The sequence below is a fragment of the Oncorhynchus kisutch genome, linkage group LG28 (assembly GCF_002021735.2).
Source record: "Oncorhynchus kisutch isolate 150728-3 linkage group LG28, Okis_V2, whole genome shotgun sequence".
Lineage (NCBI taxonomy): Eukaryota > Metazoa > Chordata > Actinopteri > Salmoniformes > Salmonidae > Oncorhynchus > Oncorhynchus kisutch.
Genome location: NC_034201.2, coordinates 49,481,733 through 49,499,232, shown reverse-complemented (window position 1 = coordinate 49,499,232; position 17,500 = coordinate 49,481,733). Strand labels below are relative to the sequence as shown.

Genomic DNA, 17,500 nt, shown 5'->3' with positions numbered 1-17,500 from the left:
CCCCACGACCCTGTGTGAAGAAATGTGTGTGTTTTTTGCCAATTTTAACCGCACACTTGTTGTTTGTGTACATGGATTTTATAATGTCGTATGTTTTACCCCCAACACCGCTTTCCATCAGTTTGTATAGCAGACCCTCATGCCAGATTGAGTCGAAGGCTTTTTTGAAATCAACAAAGCATGAGAAGACTTTGCCTTTGTTTTGGTTTGTTTGATTGTCAATTAGGGTGTGCAGGGTGAATACGTGGTCTGTCTCTCTCTGTCTCTCTCTATCTCTCTCTCTCTCTGTCTCTCTCTCTCTGTCTCTGTCTCTCTGTCTCTCTCTCTGTCTCTCTCTCTGTCTCTCTCTCTCTGTCTCTGTCTGTCTCTGTCTCTGTCTATGTCTTTCTCTCTGTCTCTCTCTCTCTGTCTCTCTCAGTGGGGAGAAAGTGATGATGTGACACTAGCACAAATCCCCTCCTGATCCATCTTATAGTGTGTAGGAGTCAGGACAAAAGCCTGACTGCCACTTCACAGCTCCCAAACTGTCCTACCTAGTCCCATCCACCAATATACCAGGTGTGTCCCATCCACCAATATACCAGGTGTGTCCCATCTACCAATATACCAGGTGTGTCCCATCCACCAATATACCAGGTGTGTCCCATCTACCAATATACCAGGTGTGTCCCACCCACCAATATACCAGGTGTGTCCCATCTACCAATATACCAGGTGTGTCCCGTCTACCAATATACCAGGTGTGTCCCATCCACCAATATACCAGGTGTGTCCCATCTACCAATATACCAGGTGTGTCCCATCTACCAATATACCAGGTGTGTCCCATCCACCAATATACCAGGTGTGTCCCATCTACCAATATACCAGGTGTGTCCCACCCACCAATATACCAGGTGTGTCCCATCTACCAATATACCAGGTGTTATCCCATCTACCAATATACCAGGTGTGTCCCATCCACCAATATACCAGGTGTGTCCCATCTACCAATATACCAGGTGTGTCCCATCTACCAATATACCAGGTGTGTCCCATCCACCAATATACCAGGTGTTTCCCATCCACCAATATACCAGGTGTGTCCCATCCACCAATATACCAGGTGTGTCCCATCTACCAATATACCAGGTGTGTCCCATCCACCAATATACCAGGTGTGTCCCATCCACCAATATACCAGGTGTGTCCCATCTACCAATATACCAGGTGTGTCCCATCCACCAATATACCAGGTGTGTCCCATCCGCCAATATACCAGGTGTGTCCCATCTACCAATATACCAGGTGTGTCCCGTCTACCAATATACCAGGTGTGTCCCGTCTACCAATATACCAGGTGTGTCCCATCTACCAATATACCAGGTGTGTCCCATCTACCAATATACCAGGTGTGTCCCATCCACCAATATACCAGGTGTGTCCCATCTACCAATATACCAGGTGTGTCCCATCTACCAATATACCAGGTGTGTCCCATCTACCAATATACCAGGTGTGTCCCATCCACCAATATACCAGGTGTGTCCCATCTACCAATATACCAGGTGTGTCCCATCTACCAATATACCAGGTGTGTCCCGTCTACCAATATACCAGGTGTGTCCCATCTACCAATATACCAGGTGTGTCCCACCCACCAATATACCAGGTGTGTCCCATCTACCAATATACCAGGTGTGTCCCATCTACCAATATACCAGGTGTGTCCCGTCTACCAATATACCAGGTGTGTCCCATCTACCAATATACCAGGTGTGTCCCACCCACCAATATACCAGGTGTGTCCCATCTACCAATATACCAGGTGTGTCCCATCTACCAATATACCAGGTGTGTCCCATCCACCAATATACCAGGTGTGTCCCATCCACCAATATACCAGGTGTGTCCCCTCCACCAATATACCAGGTGTGTCCCATCCGCCAATATACCAGGTGTGTCCCATCCACCAATATACCAGGTGTGTCCCATCCACCAATATACCAGGTGTGAAAAAGGGTAGGGACTCAGGGGGTATGATAATTTGGTATAGAGCAGACCTAACTCACTCTACTAAATTAATAAAAACTGGAACATTTTACAATTGGCTAGAATCCTCTGCATTATCATTAACAGCAGACTGTTACATTTCCTCAGTGAAAATAATGTACTGAGTAAATGTCAAATGGGCTTTTTACCCAGATACCATGCGACAGACCACATATTCACCCTACACACTCTAATTCACATACAAACTTATCAAAACAACGGTCTGGTGAGTGAATAACATTAAAGGAAATGACAATGCAGGAGGGAAGCAGAATCTATCTGCTGCCATTGTGCCCCTTGATCAAGGCACTGAAGGGTAACTAATACTAGTCTCGATCATCTTTTCTCTACTCCTGCTGTTCCAGAGTGTCGTGTGATGAAGTCAGTGGTCTTTGGTAAAATGTCCACCCCTGTGACCAGCCGTGGTTCTCCGCGCTCCATGGGCCTGTCAAGAGGCAGCAAGTCCCCCGCAGGCTCCGGTAAGACTGGAACACACACACACACATACACACACACACACATACACACACACACACACACACACACACTCTGTTTTGTTCATGTGACTCTAATTTGTTTTGTTATCAGTAAATGCTTCAAACAGGGGCAGTCCAGATGGAAATTCACTGAACTACCTGAACCTAGCTGAACTACCTGAACCTAGCTGAACCTAGCTGAACTACCTGAACCTAACTGAACCTAGCTGAACTACCTGAACCTACCTGAACCTAGCTGACCTACCTGAACCTACCTGAACCTACCTGAACCTAGCTGAACTACCTGCACCTAGCTGAACCTACCTGAACCTAGCTGAACTAGCTGAACTATCTGAACCTACCTGCACCTACCTGCACCTAGCTGAACCTACCTGAACCTAGCTGAACTAGCTGAACTATCTGAACCTACCTGCACCTACCTGAAACTAGCTGAACTAGCTGAACCTAGCTGAAGTACCTGAGCCTACCTGAGCCTAGCTGAACTACCTGAACCTAGCTGAACTACCTGCACCTACCTGAACTACCTGAACCTAGCTGACCCTTAACATGTACCTGAACCTAGCTGAACCTAGCTTAACCTAGCTGAACCTAGCTGAACCTAGCTGAACTACCTGAACCTACCTGAACCTAGCTGAACCTAGCTGAACTACCTGAACCTAGCTGAACCTAGCTGAACTACCTGAACCTACCTGAACCTAGCTGAACTACCTGAACCTAGCTGAACCTAGCTGAACCTACCTGAATCTAGCTGAACCTACCTGAACCTAGCTGAACCTAGCTGAACCTAGCCTTACCTACCTGAATCTAGCTGAACCTAGCTGAACTACCTGAACCTAGCTGAATCTACCTGAACCTAGCTGAACCTAGCTGAACTACCTGAACCTAGCTGAACCTAGCTGAACTACCTGAACCTAGCTGAACCTAGCTGAACTACCTGAACCTAGCTGAACCCAGCTGAACCACCTTAACTACCTGAACCTAGCTGAACCTAGCTGAACTACCTGAACCTAGCTGAACCTAGCTGAACTACCTGAACTACCTGAACCTAGCTGAACCTAGCTGAACTACCTGAACCTACCTGAACCTAGCTGAACCTAGCTGAACTACCTGAACCTAGCTGAACTACCTGAACCTAGCTGAACTACCTGAACCTACCTGAACCTAGCTGAACCTTAACATGTTCTCCTCAGTGGACAAAGAGCCTTAGTTGATGTGTCTTAGTGTGGATGAGTGAGAATTAAAGATGAACTATGCAGAAATCACTCTTCCATTTCCTGGTTGCTAAAACTAAAATTGTCTCAGTTTATGTGACTAAATAATGTGTAGTGTAGTAGAGTAGTAGAGTAGTAGGGTAGTAGAGTAGTAGAGTAGTAGAGTAGTAGGGTAGTAGAGTAGTAGAGTAGTAGAGTAGTAGGGTAGTAGGGTAGTAGAGTAGTAGAGTAGTAGGGTAGTAGAGTAGTAGGGTAGTAGAGTAGTAGTTTAGTAGGGTAGTAGGGAAGTAGCGTAGTAGGGTAGTAGAGTAGTAGGGTAGTAGGGTAGTAGAGTAGTAGGGTAGTAGAGTAGTAGAGTAGTAGAGTAGTAGGGTAGTAGAGTAGTAGAGTAGTAGGGTAGTAGAGTAGTAGAGTAGTAGGGTAGTAGAGTAGTAGAGTAATAGGGTAGTAGAGTAGTAGTTTAGTAGGGTAGTAGAGTAGAGTAGTAGGGTAGTAGGGTAGTAGCGTAGTAGAGTAGTAGGGTAGTGGGTTCTGTGAGATGTTCTGATCATCTACATAGTTGATGAGGTTGAAGGGAGCGATTCATTATCTGGAATACGATTGGCAGAAACCGTTTCAGAGGAGACAGCTGTTTGAGAGTCAGTGTGTGTGTAACAGAGCGAGTGGGAGAAAGAGACCTGGTTGCTGTGGAAACAAGGAGCAGACACAGCATGCGGTGGAAACAATAACAACGACCATATATGGAACTGACTTCCTGTTTAGCAGTTTGAGGAACATTGAGACAGAGGGTACTGCCTTCTGATTGGGTATCTACAGACATGTGTCAGACAGGTAGAATGGTAACAGATTCTAGGAACTGAGTTCCATTCTCAGGTTATATTTCAAGTCCTGTTTTCCATTCTCAGGTTCTATCTCTCTTTAAAACAATGTATATATTTCGCCTTAATTTAACCAGGTAGGTCAGTTGAGAACAAGTTATCATTTACAAATGCGACCTGGCCAAGATAAAGCAAAGCAGTGCGACACAAACAACACAGAGTTACACATCGGATAAACAAATGTACAGTCAATAACACAACAGAAAAAAATATTTAAACACAGTGTGTGCAAATATAGTAAGATTTAGGGAGGTAAGGCAATAAATAGGCCGTAGTGGTGAAATAATTACAATTTAGCAATTAAACACTGGAATGGTAGATGTGCAGAAGATTAATGTGCAGTTAGAAATACTGGGGTGGAAAGGAGCAAAAAAACAAAATAACAATATGGGGATGAGGTAGTTGGATGGGCTATTTACAGATGGGCTATGTACAGTGATCGGTAAGGTGCTCTGACAGCTGATGCCTAAACTTAGTGAGGTAGATGTAAGTCTCCAGCTTCAGTGATTTTTGCAATTCGTTCCAGTCATTGGCAGCAGAGAACTGGAAGGAAAGGCGGCCAAAGCAGGTGTTGGCTTTGGGGATGACCAGTGAAATATACCGGCTGGAGCGCATGCTACAGGTGGGTGTTGCTATGGTGACCAGTGAGCTGACATAAGGTGGGGTTTTACCTAGCAAAGGCTTATAGATGACCTGGAACCAGTGGGTCTGGCGAGGAATATGTAGCGAGGGCCAGCCGACTAGAGCAAACAGGTCGCAGTGGTGGGTGGTATAAGGTGCTTTAGTAACAAAACGGATGGCACTGTGATAAACTGCATCCAGATTGCTGACTAGAGTATTGGAAGCTATTTTGTAGATGACATCACCGAGGTCGAGGATCGGTAGGATAGTCAGTTTTACGAGGGTAAGATTAGCAGCATGAGTGAAGGCGGCTTTGTTGCGAAATAGATTTGTCTCTGTCTGCGTGAAGATTAGCCGAATCCACAAAATGACAAAACGATACCAATCCTGGCCAGATTGTCTCAAGTCAAAGTTGAGTCCCGGGTCTTCAAATCCAAGTCAAATTTCTAAGTTATTTTATTTTCTATCAGGTAGGGTCTCAAGTCATGAAATATGTGACTCGAGTCAGACACCTCTACATGAATGGTTGTGTTGTTGTGTTGTTCTGTTCTGAGCTGAGGATGTTGCACATTGACCCAAACTAATACTGAGAAACCAACTCTTTCATCCACACATTCTCTCTATCCCTCTGTCTCTCTCTCTATCCCACTCTCTCTCTATCCCTCTTCTCTCTCTCTATCCCACTCTCTCTCTATCCCTCTTCTCTCTCTCTATCCCTCTTCTCTCTCTCTATCCCAATCTCTCTCTATCCCTCTGTCTCTCTCTCTATCCCACTCTCTCTCTATCCCTCTGTCTCTCTCTATCCCTCTCCCTCTATCCTTCTGTCTCTCTCTATCCCACTCTCTCTCTATCCCTCTTCTCTCTCTCTATCCCTCTCCCTCTATCCCTCTCTACGCCGCTGTCTCCGTCTCTGTCTCTCTCTCTATCCCACTCTCTCTCTATCCCTCTGTCTCTCTCTCTATCCCACTCTCTCTCTATCCCTCTTCTCTCTCTCTATCCCTCTCCCTCTATCCCTCTCTACACTGCTGTCTCTGTCTCTGTCTCTCTCTCTATCCCACTCTCTCTCTATCCCTCTGTCTCTCTCTCTATCCCACTCTCTCTCTATCCCTCTTCTCTCTCTCTATCCCTCTCCCTCTATCCCCCTCTACGCCGCTGTCTCTGTCTCTGTCTGTCTCTCTCTCTCTCTCTCTCTCACTCTCTCTCTCTCTCTCTCTCTCTCTCTCTCTCTCTCCCTATCTATGCCTCTCTCGTTCTCTGTCTCTCTCGTTCTCTATCCCTCTCTACGCCGCTGTCTCTGTCTCTGTCTGTCTCTCTCTCTCTCTCTCTCTATCCCTATCTATGCCTCTCATTCTCTGTCTCTCTCTCTCTCTCTCTCTCTCTCTCTATCCCTATCTATGCCTCTCGTTCTCTGTCTCTCTCTCTCTCTCTATCCCTATCTATGCCTCTCGTTCTCTGTCTCTCTCGTCCTCCACTCTCTCTCTATCCCGCTCTCTCTCTGTCCCTCTGTCTCTCTCTCTATCCCTCTTCTCTCTCTCTATCCCTCTTCTCTCTCTCTATCCCTCTTCTCTTTCTCTATCCCTATCTATGCCTCTCTCGTTCTCTATGTGCACACCTCTCTCGTTATTTAGTGCACTACTCTTTACTAGGAATAGGGTGTCATTTGGGACTTAGCCATAGATGTTGTCCCTCCTGTAATCCTGTGCCCTACATTGGCCCTCATAGTGGGAGAGGAGAGGAGACCATGCTAAATATGAATCTGTTATGCCGCTTCACTGACTCACCAACCAACCGCTGGCAACAATATACTGTAACTGCATGTCTCTGTCGCCTTTCAACATGTATCATGATGCCAGATGTATCATATTAATGATGCCAGATGTATCATGATGCCAGATGTATCATATTAATGATGCCAGATGTATCATATTAATGATGCCACATGTATCATGATGCCAGATGTATCATATTAATGATGCCAGATGTATCATATTAATGATGCCACATGTATCATGATGCCAGATGTATCATATTAATGATGCCAGATGTATCATATTAATGATGCCACATGGATCATGATGCCAGATGTATCATATTAATGATGCCAGATGTATCATATTAATGATGCCAGATGTATCATATTAATGATGCCAGATGTATCATATTAATGATGCCAGATGTATCATATTAATGATGCCAGATGTATCATATTAATGATGCCACATGTATCATGATGCCAGATGTATCATATTAATGATGCCAGATGTATCATATTAATGATGCCACATGTATCATGATGCCAGATGTATCATATTAATGATGCCAGATGTATCATATTAATGATGCCACATGGATCATGATGCCAGATGTATCATATTAATGATGCCAGATGTATCATATTAATGATGCCAGATGTATCATATTAATGATGCCAGATGTATCATATTAATGATGCCAGATGTATCATATTAATGATGCCAGATGTATCATATTAATGATGCCACATGTATCATGATGCCAGATGTATCATATTAATGATGCCAGATGTATCATATTAATGATGCCACATGTATCATGATGCCAGATGTATCATATTAATGATGCCAGATGTATCATATTAATGATGCCACATGTATCATGATGCCAGATGTATCATATTAATGATGCCAGATGTATCATATTAATGATGCCAGATGTATCATATTAATGATGCCAGATGTATCATATTAATGATGCCAGATGTATCATATTAATGATGCCAGATGTATCATATTAATGATGCCAGATGTATCATATGAATAATGGCAGAAGTATCATGGTGCCAGATGTATCATGTTAATAATGCCAGATGTATCATGGTGCCAGATGTATCATGTTAATAATGCCAGATGTATCATGGTGCCAGATGTATCATGTTAATAATGCCAGATGTATCATGATGCCAGATGTATCATGTTAATAATGCCAGATGTATCATGTTAATAATGCCAGATGTATCATATTAATAATGCCATATGTATCATGATGCCAGATGTGTCATGTTATAATGCCAGATGGTATCATGACGCCAGATGCCAGATGTATCATGACGCCAGATGTATCATATTAATAATGTCAGATGTATCATATTAATAATGCCAGATGTATCATGATGCCAGATGTATCATGTTAATAATGCCAGATGTATCATGATGCCAGATGTATCATGTTAATAATGCCAGATGTATCATGATGCCAGATGTATCATGTTAATAATGCCAGATGTATCATGTTAATAATGCCAGATGTATCATATTAATAATGCCATATGTATCATGATGCCAGATGTATCATATTAATGATGCCACATGTATCATGATGCCAGATGTATCATATTAATGATGCCAGATGTATCATATTAATAATGCCAGATGTATCATATTAAGGATGCCAGATGTATCATATTAATGATGCCAGATGTATCATATTAATAATGCCAGATGTATCATATTAATGATGCCAGATGTATCATATTAATAATGCCAGCCGTATCATGTTAATAATGCCAGATGTATCATGGTGCCAGATGTATCATGTTAATAATGCCAGATGTATCATGATGCCAGATGTGTCATGTTAATAATGCCAGATGTATCATGACGCCAGATGCCAGATGTATCACATTAATGATGCCAGATGTATCATATTAATGATGCCAGGTGTATCATATTAATAATACCATATGTATCATGATGCCAGATGTATCATATTAATAATGACAGATGTATCATGATGCCAGATGTGTCATGTTAATAATGCCAGATGTATCATGACGCCAGATGCCAGATGTATCATGACGCCAGATGCCAGATGTATCATGACGCCAGATGTATCATATTAATAATGTCAGATGTATCATATTAATAATGCCAGATGTATCATGATGCCAGATGTATCATGTTAATAATGCCAGATGTATCATGATGCCAGATGTATCATGTTAATAATGCCAGATGTATCATGATGCCAGATGTATCATGTTAATAATGCCAGATGTATCATGATGCCAGATGTATCATGTTAATAATGCCAGATGTATCATGATGCCAGATGTATCATGTTAATAATGCCAGATGTATCATGATGCCAGATGTATCATGTTAATAATGCCAGATGTATCATGACGCCAGATGTGTCATGATGCCAGATGTGTCATGATGCCAGATGTGTCATGATGCCAGATGTGTCATGATGCCAGATGTGTCATGATGCCAGATGTGTCATGATGCCAGATGTGTCATGATGCCAGATGTATCATGATGCCAGATGTGTCATGATGCCAGATGTGTCATGATGCCAGATGTATCATGGTAATAATGCTCGCTCTCGACAACTCACTCTCTCTCTTGAGGTTGCTCCTCCGTCTCTCGCTCAATTCAATTCAAAGGGCTTTATTGCTATGGGAAACACAGCCCCCCCCCCACCCCTCCCCACACTGTAAAACACCGGCACTGGTGCTGTCATAGTTACGTAAGCAGCCCTCCCACCTATGAGCGCTTGGTAAAATGTGTAGTGTACTGCGTGCTCCGGCTCGCTTTCCCATTCAAGGTGCCGCTCTCTCTCCTTTTGCTTCCTCTGTCTGTGTTCGGAGTAACACTGTGTTTTCATCATGCTTGAAGTCCAAGGTAGGGCATCTCTCTTTCTACTTCCAAGTCCTCATTGTTTTTATTCATTATAACTCTTATTATTAGGTGTTATTCATTTGCAATTATTTCTCTATTTTCTTTCTCTCTGCATTGAAAGTAAACATTTCACTGTTAGTCTACACCTGTTGTTTTACGAAGCATGTGACAAATACAATTTGATTCGATATTTTAACTCACAATTAGGTCGAAATGATGCCGCGATGGTTTTACAGTTTTCTTTTCTCGACGTTGTTCCCCAAGAGAGTTTCTTAACGCTGAAGGACGGACTCGTAACGGAATGAGGCTTTTGGTTGTGTCTGTTATTTTCTCAGTTAAATATGCCCTTTAGAAGGTGATAATAATCTAAAGGGAGTGGATATTCGCGTGGTTGGTTGAGAGGAAGACAGAATGAGCTCCAGTGGTTTTGTAATGGTGATGCTGGATTTGCTCTGGGTTATTTACATTAAATATACAATAGCAACGTTCTGGATTTAGATGAAGACACTTAGTGTTGATATTGATACAGTGAACCATTAAAGAACTAGGTTTCTGTGTAGCCTATGGATGTTTATCAAAATATAATTCCCCCAAGACAAGGACAGGCGATATCGCACTTTGTGTCTCTGAGTGAGACCTTTCCCCCAGTAAGGTCTTCTTCTACTTCGTGTAACTGAACTAGTTGCATGGCCCCAGGAGATGGGCTTGGTTTATGGGCAGTTGGGGGAGAGTTGGGAGATTTCGGAGGTGGGCTGTGTATAGGGGTAGTTGGTGGAGACTGACATGACTGTAGAATTTACTGTAGTGTTTACTGTAGTATTTACTGTAGTATTTACTGTAGTGTTTTTACAGTCGTAGCTGTAGTGTTTACTGTAGTATTTACTGTAGTGTTTACTGTAGTGTTTACTGTAGTATTTACTGTAGTGTTTACTGTAGTATTTACTGTAGTGTTTACTGTAGTATTTACTGTAGTGTTTACTGTAGTGTTTACTGTAGTGTTTACTGTAGTATTTACTGTAGTGTTTACTGTAGTGTTTACTGTAGTATTTACTGTAGTGTTTACTGTAGTGTTTACTGTAGTATTTACTGTAGTATTTACTGTAGTGTTTACTGTAGTATTTACTGTAGTGTTTACTGTAGTGTTTACTGTAGTGTTTACTGTAGTGTTTACTGTAGAATTTACTGTAGTGTTTTTACAGACATTTCTAGCATTTACTGTAGTGTTTACTGTAGTATTTACTGTAGTGTTTACTGTAGTGTTTACTGTGGTGTTTACTGTAGTATTTACTGTAGTGTTTACTGTAGTGTTTACTGTAGTATTTACTGTGGTGTTTACTGTAGTGTTTACTGTGGTGTTTACTGTAGTATTTACTGTAGCATTTACTGTAGTGTTTACTGTAGTATTTACTGTAGTATTTACTGTGGTGTTTACTGTAGTGTTTACTGTAGTGTTTACTGTAGTATTTACTGTAGTATTTACTGTAGTATTTACTGTAGTGTTTACTGTAGTGTTTACTGTGGTGTTTACTGTTGTATTTACTGTAGTGTTTACTGTGGTGTTTACTGTAGTGTTTACTGTAGTGTTTACTGTAGTGTTTACTGTTGTATTTACTGTAGTGTTTACTGTGGTGTTTACTGTAGTGTTTACTGTAGTATTTACTGTAGTATTTACTGTATTGTTTACTGTAGTGTTTACTGTAGTGTTTACTGTAGTGTTTACTGTTGTATTTACTGTAGTGTTTACTGTAGTGTTTACTGTAGTATTTACTGTAGTGTTTTTACAGTCATAGCTGTAGTGTTTACTGTAGTATTTACTGTAGTGTTTACTGTAGTGTTTACTGTAGTATTTACTGTAGTGTTTACTGTAGTATTTACTGTAGTATTTACTGTAGTGTTTACTGTAGTGTTTACTGTAGTGTTTTTACAGATGTGTCTAGTATTTACTGTAGTGTTTACTGTAGTGTTTACTGTAGTGTTTACTGTAGTATTTACTGTAGTATTTACTGTAGTATTTACTGTAGTGTTTTTACAGATGTGTCTAGTATTTACTGTAGTGTTTACTGTAGTATTTACTGTAGTATTTACTGTAGTGTTTACTGTAGTATTTACTGTAGTATTTACTGTAGTGTTTACTGTAGTGTTTACTGTAGTGTTTTTACAGACGTAGCTGTAGTATTTACTGTGGTATTTACTGTAGTGTTTACTGTAGTATTTACTGTAGTATTTACTGTAGTGTTTACTGTAGTATTTACTGTAGTATTTACTGTAGTGTTTACTGTAGTATTTACTGTAGTGTTTACTGTAGTATTTACTGTAGTGTTTACTGTAGTGTTTACTGTAGTGTTTACTGTAGTATTTACTGTAGTATTTACTGTAGTGTTTACTGTAGTATTTACTGTAGTGTTTACTGTAGTGTTTACTGTAGTATTTACTGTAGTGTTTACTGTAGTATTTACTGTAGAATTTACTGTAGTGTTTACTGTAGTGTTTACTGTAGTGTTTACTGTAGTATTTACTGTAGTGTTTACTGTAATGTTTACTGTAGTATTTACTGTAGTGTTTACTGTAGTATTTACTGTAGTGTTTACTGTAGTGTTTACTGTAGTGTTTACTGTAGTATTTACAGTAGTATTTACAGTAGTGTTTACTGTAGTGTTTTTACAGACGTGTCTAGTATTTACTATAGTATTTACTGTAAAGTAGGTAAGAAACATTCTAATCAGTACATGTTCAAGAGATACTACAGTGTGTTGTATAGTATTCTACAGTATACTACAGTGTGTTGTATAGTTTTATGAATTATTATGAATAAATGAATAAACAATATCCCCATTTTGAATGGAACTGTAACTAAGTAAAACGTATACTCTGTTTTATTATATCTGATTAACAATATGAGTTCATAAGAAGGGATTGTGAGACACGGACAAGGAGTAATTAAAGTTAATGAACACCATTCCAACTAGGCAGAAACGAATGGGTTGGGGACTGTGTAAACACATAAGGTCGTTAGCCTATGGTTGAACCTACGGAACTGAGCTCTGGGGTTTTTAGATAAGACAGTGAGTGCATTCCTAGGTTTTCTGTTAATTAGAACTGTCAGCTCAGTGGTGATCGATAATGTTGAGCGGTCAAAAGTTATCTGGGAGTGTGTTAGTAAGTTAGAATGAACTTTTCACCTCACTTTGTCCCTGTTGAGAGGAGGGGATTCTGTTAAAGCAGTGAAATGACGTCATGATCTGTATATAAACTGTTGCTCGTGGTTAAGTGGCAGCGCGCTTTGAGAATAAATTCTGTTACCTATTATTAAAAAGACTGGTCTCCGTCTATTTTATGCAAACAAGAATCTTATAAATTCTCATAAATTAGATTAAGGGTTTTCAATTAATGAAAGCACATTGGCATAATTAAATGACAGTAACAATAGTATTCTATAGTATACTACAGTGTGTTGTATAGTATACTACAGTTTGTAGTATTTTTTATGTTGGGAGGTGGGCGTTTTGGGAGAGAAGGTTGGGTTTGAGGGAGAGAGAGGAGGACGGGGGACAGGAGGACGGGGGACAGAGAGGAGGACGAGGGAGAGAGAGGAGGACGGGGGAGAGGGGAGATGGTTAGAGACAGGGAGAGAGGAACCCTTCACAGAGAAAGAGAGAGTGAGTGGTATTCATTTGATCCTAGTTTCTCCCTCAGGTCTGTGTTGTCTTGAGTTCATTCTGAGTTTGGCTTCAATTTACTATTCTGCTGCTGCTTCAAACTCACATTAAGAGTCATTCTGATTCCTACGTGAAAAAAGCCTTTTGAGTGACTAAAACATCCCCCATAATATTTTTCCCAGATAAAAAATGATCAACATTTGAGGGAAAAAAAAGGAAGGAAGTGTGAAAACAGTGTTGGGTAGGATGAGTTGGCTGGGACTCTGTGAGCCCTGTTGGGTAGGATGAGTTGGCTGGGACTCTGTGAGCCCTGTTGGGTAGGATGAGTTGGACTCTGTGAGCCCTGTTGGGTAGGATGAGTTGGACTCTGTGAGCCCTGTTGGGTAGGATGAGTTGGACTCTGTGAGCCCTGTTGGGTAGGATGAGTTGGACTCTGTGAGCCCTGTTGGGTAGGATGAGTTGGACTCTGTGAGCCCTGTTGGGTAGGATGAGTTGGACTCTGTGAGCCCTGTTGGGTAGGATGAGTTGGACTCTGTGAGCCCTGTTGGGTAGGATGAGTTGGCTGGGACTCTGTGAGCCCTGTTGGGTAGGATGAGTTGGACTCTGTGAGCCTTGTTGGGTAGGATGAGTTGGCTGGGACTCTGTGAGCCCTGTTGGGTAGGATGAGTTGGCTGGGACTCTGTGAGCCCTGTTGGGTAGGATGAGTTGGACTCTGTGAGCCCTGTTGGGTAGGATGAGTTGGACTCTGTGAGCCCTGTTGGGTAGGATGAGTTGGCTGGGACTCTGTGAGCCCTGTTGAGTAGGATGAGTTGGACTCTGTGAGCCCTGTTGGGTAGGATGAGTTGGACTCTGTGAGCCCTGTTGGGTAGGATGAGTTGGACTCTGTGAGCCCTGTTGGGTAGGATGAGTTGGACTCTGTGAGCCCTGTTGGGTAGGATGAGTTGGCTGGGACTCTGTGAGCCCTGTTGGGTAGGATGAGTTGGACTCTGTGAGCCCTGTTGGGTAGGATGAGTTGGACTCTGTGAGCCCTGTTGGGTAGGATGAGTTGGCTGGGACTCTGTGAGCCCTGTTGAGTAGGATGAGTTGGACTCTGTGAGCCCTGTTGGGTAGGATGAGTTGGACTCTGTGAGCCCTGTTGGGTAGGATGAGTTGGACTTTGTGAGCCCTGTTGGGTAGGATGAGTTGGCTGGGACTCTGTGAGCCCTGTTGGGTAGGATGAGTTGGACTCTGTGAGCCCTTTTGGGTAGGATGAGTTGGACTCTGTGAGCCCTTTTGGGTAGGATGAGTTGGACTCTGTGAGCCCTGTTGGGTAGGATGAGTTGGCTGGGACTCTGTGAGCCCTGTTGGGTAGGATGAGTTGGACTCTGTGAGCCCTGTTGGGTAGGATGAGTTGGACTCTGTGAGCCCTGTTGGGTAGGATGAGTTGGACTCTGTGAGCCCTGTTGCAGTGAGATTATCTCAAACAAATTTGCAGAGACGTAAAGCAACTGAAATAACATTGAAATTGCATGCGACTTCCATTCCTTTCAACACATAACATCATGGTTTCACAAATGATGTGTATGATCCAACTGTTTGGTTATCGTCGATATAGAATAAATGTTGGCTGTATAATTTCTCTAGCGAGCCTAATTGGAATTGTCAACAATGTTTATCAAGCTAGTTCCTCTTTATTTTATTTAACTAGACAAGTCAGTTAAGAACAAATTCTTATTTTCAATGATGGCCTAGGAACAGTGGGTTAACTGCCTTGTTCAGGGGCAGAACGACAGATTTGTACCTTGTCAGCTCGGGGGTTTGAACTTGCAACCTTCCGGTTACTAGTCCAACGCTCTAACCACTAGGTTACCCTGCCGCCTCTACACTCTAACCACTAGGCTACCTGCCGCCTCTACACTCTAACCACTAGGCTACCTGCCGCCTCTACACTCTAACCACTAGGCTACCTGCCGCCTCTACACTCTAACCACTAGGCTACCTGCCGCCTCTACACTCTAACCACTAGACTACCTGCCGCCTCTACACTCTAACCACTAGGCTACCTGCCGCCTCTACACTCTAACCACTAGGCTACCTGCCGCCTCTACACTCTAACCACTAGGCTACCTGCCGCCTCTACACTCTAACCACTAGGCTACCTGCCGCCCCTACACTCTAACCACTAGGCTACCTGCCGCCTCTACACTCTAACCACTAGGCTACCTACCTCCTCTACACTCTAACCACTAGGCTACCTGCCGCCTCTACACTCTAACCATTAGGCTACCTGCCGCCTCTACACTCTAACCACTAGGCTACCCTGCCGCCTCTACACTCTAACCACTAGACTACCTGCCGCCTCTACACTCTAACCACTAGGCTACCCTGCCACCCCTACACTCTAACCACTAGGCTACCCTGCCACCCCTACACTCTAACCACTAGGCTACCCTGCCGCCCCAGATACTGAAATGGTTGTTCCAGGTTAGATGATTGAGCTAGTCTCAGCATTATATTTTCTCTACCCTGGCAGTCATTTTGAATGCAGGTGGTTAACAATTCCTCTTGTTGGATATTGTAATTCTAGCTGGATTGCAACACATCACTTCACAAGCCAGCAAAAAATTGACTCCCAGGCCAGGTGTGGCCTGTAAACCAGGAGTTTCCTAACACCACTGTGGTCCTCCAATAAAAAAGCGTATAATATTTATAATATCATAAATAATACAATTTCAAATGCTAATAAGGCTGGTGGAACTGTTCATTGAGGGTTCTAGGTAGACACATTTACAGGGGATTCTATGAGGAACCCTTCATTGAGGGTACCAAGTAGAACCCTCTGCACCAAAAAATGGTTCCTCTATTAGGACAAAGCGAAGAACCCTGTGTAGTTCTACTGACCAACCATGTATGGTTCTACTGAGCAACCCTGTATGGTTCTACTGACCAACCCCGTATGGTTCTACTGACCAACCCTGTATGGTTCTACTGACCAACACCGTATGGTTCTACTGACCAACCCTGTATGGTTCGACTTAGCACCTTTTTTTCTAAGAGTGTACATGCATTGAAAAACATGGGTTTATATTTGACTGAATGAAGAATCAGCATTGTGGGTTTCTATTCCTCCTCTTCCTCTTCTCCTCCTCTTTCTCTTCCACCTCTCCTCTTCCTCCTCCTCCTCATCCCGTTCTCTTCCACCCACCTCTTCCTCCTCATCCCGTTCTCGTCCACCCACCTCTTCCTCCTCATCCCGTTCTCGTCCACCCACCTCTTCCTCCTCCTCCTCCTCTCTTTCTCGTCCACCCACCTCTCCTCTTCCTCTTCTCATTTCTATGGACGTGGAGGGGATTGTGTTATTTGTTCTGAGGAATATTACAGTGGTCCTGGGCCCCCAGGGGTGCACATTTAGGTTTTTGCCCCAGAACTAAACAGCTGATTCAAATAACCAACTCATCGTCAAGCCTTTGATTATTTGAGACTGTAATATAACAGGGTTCTAGGTAATACTGCTGTTGTTCTGAGACAGACGGTAATATAACAGGGTTCTAGGTAATACTGCTGTTGTTCTGAGACAGACGGTAATATAACAGGGTTCTAGGTAATACTGCTGTTGTTCTGAGACAGACAGTAATATAACAGGGTTCTAGGTAATACTGCTGTTGTTCTGAGACAGACGGTAATATAACAGGGTTCTAGGTAATACTGCTGTTGTTCTGAGACAGTAATATAACAGGGTTCTAGGTAATACTGCTGTTGTTCTGAGACAGACAGTAATATAACAGGGTTCTAGGTAATACTGCTGTTGTTCTGAGACAGACGGTAATATAACAGGGTTCTAGGTAATACTGCTGTTGTTCTGAGACAGACAGTAATATAACAGGGTTCTAGGTAATACTGCTGTTGTTCTGAGACAGACGGTAATATAACAGGGTTCTAGGTAATACTGCTGTTGTTCTGAGACAGTAA

The 17,500-nt window shown here is 42.5% G+C and overlaps 1 protein-coding gene across 1 annotated transcript in view; it reads left to right on the top strand.

The window, feature by feature from the left end:
• LOC109873920 (serine/threonine-protein kinase DCLK1-like) overlaps positions 1-17,500 on the top strand; it is a 93,297-nt gene that overhangs the window by 72,502 nt on the left and 3,295 nt on the right. Inside the window, exon 4 of the mRNA XM_031808390.1 lies at positions 2,397-2,510. Within this exon, the coding sequence (XP_031664250.1) occupies positions 2,397-2,510 (114 nt within the window). The remainder of the gene's footprint in view (positions 1-2,396; positions 2,511-17,500) is intronic.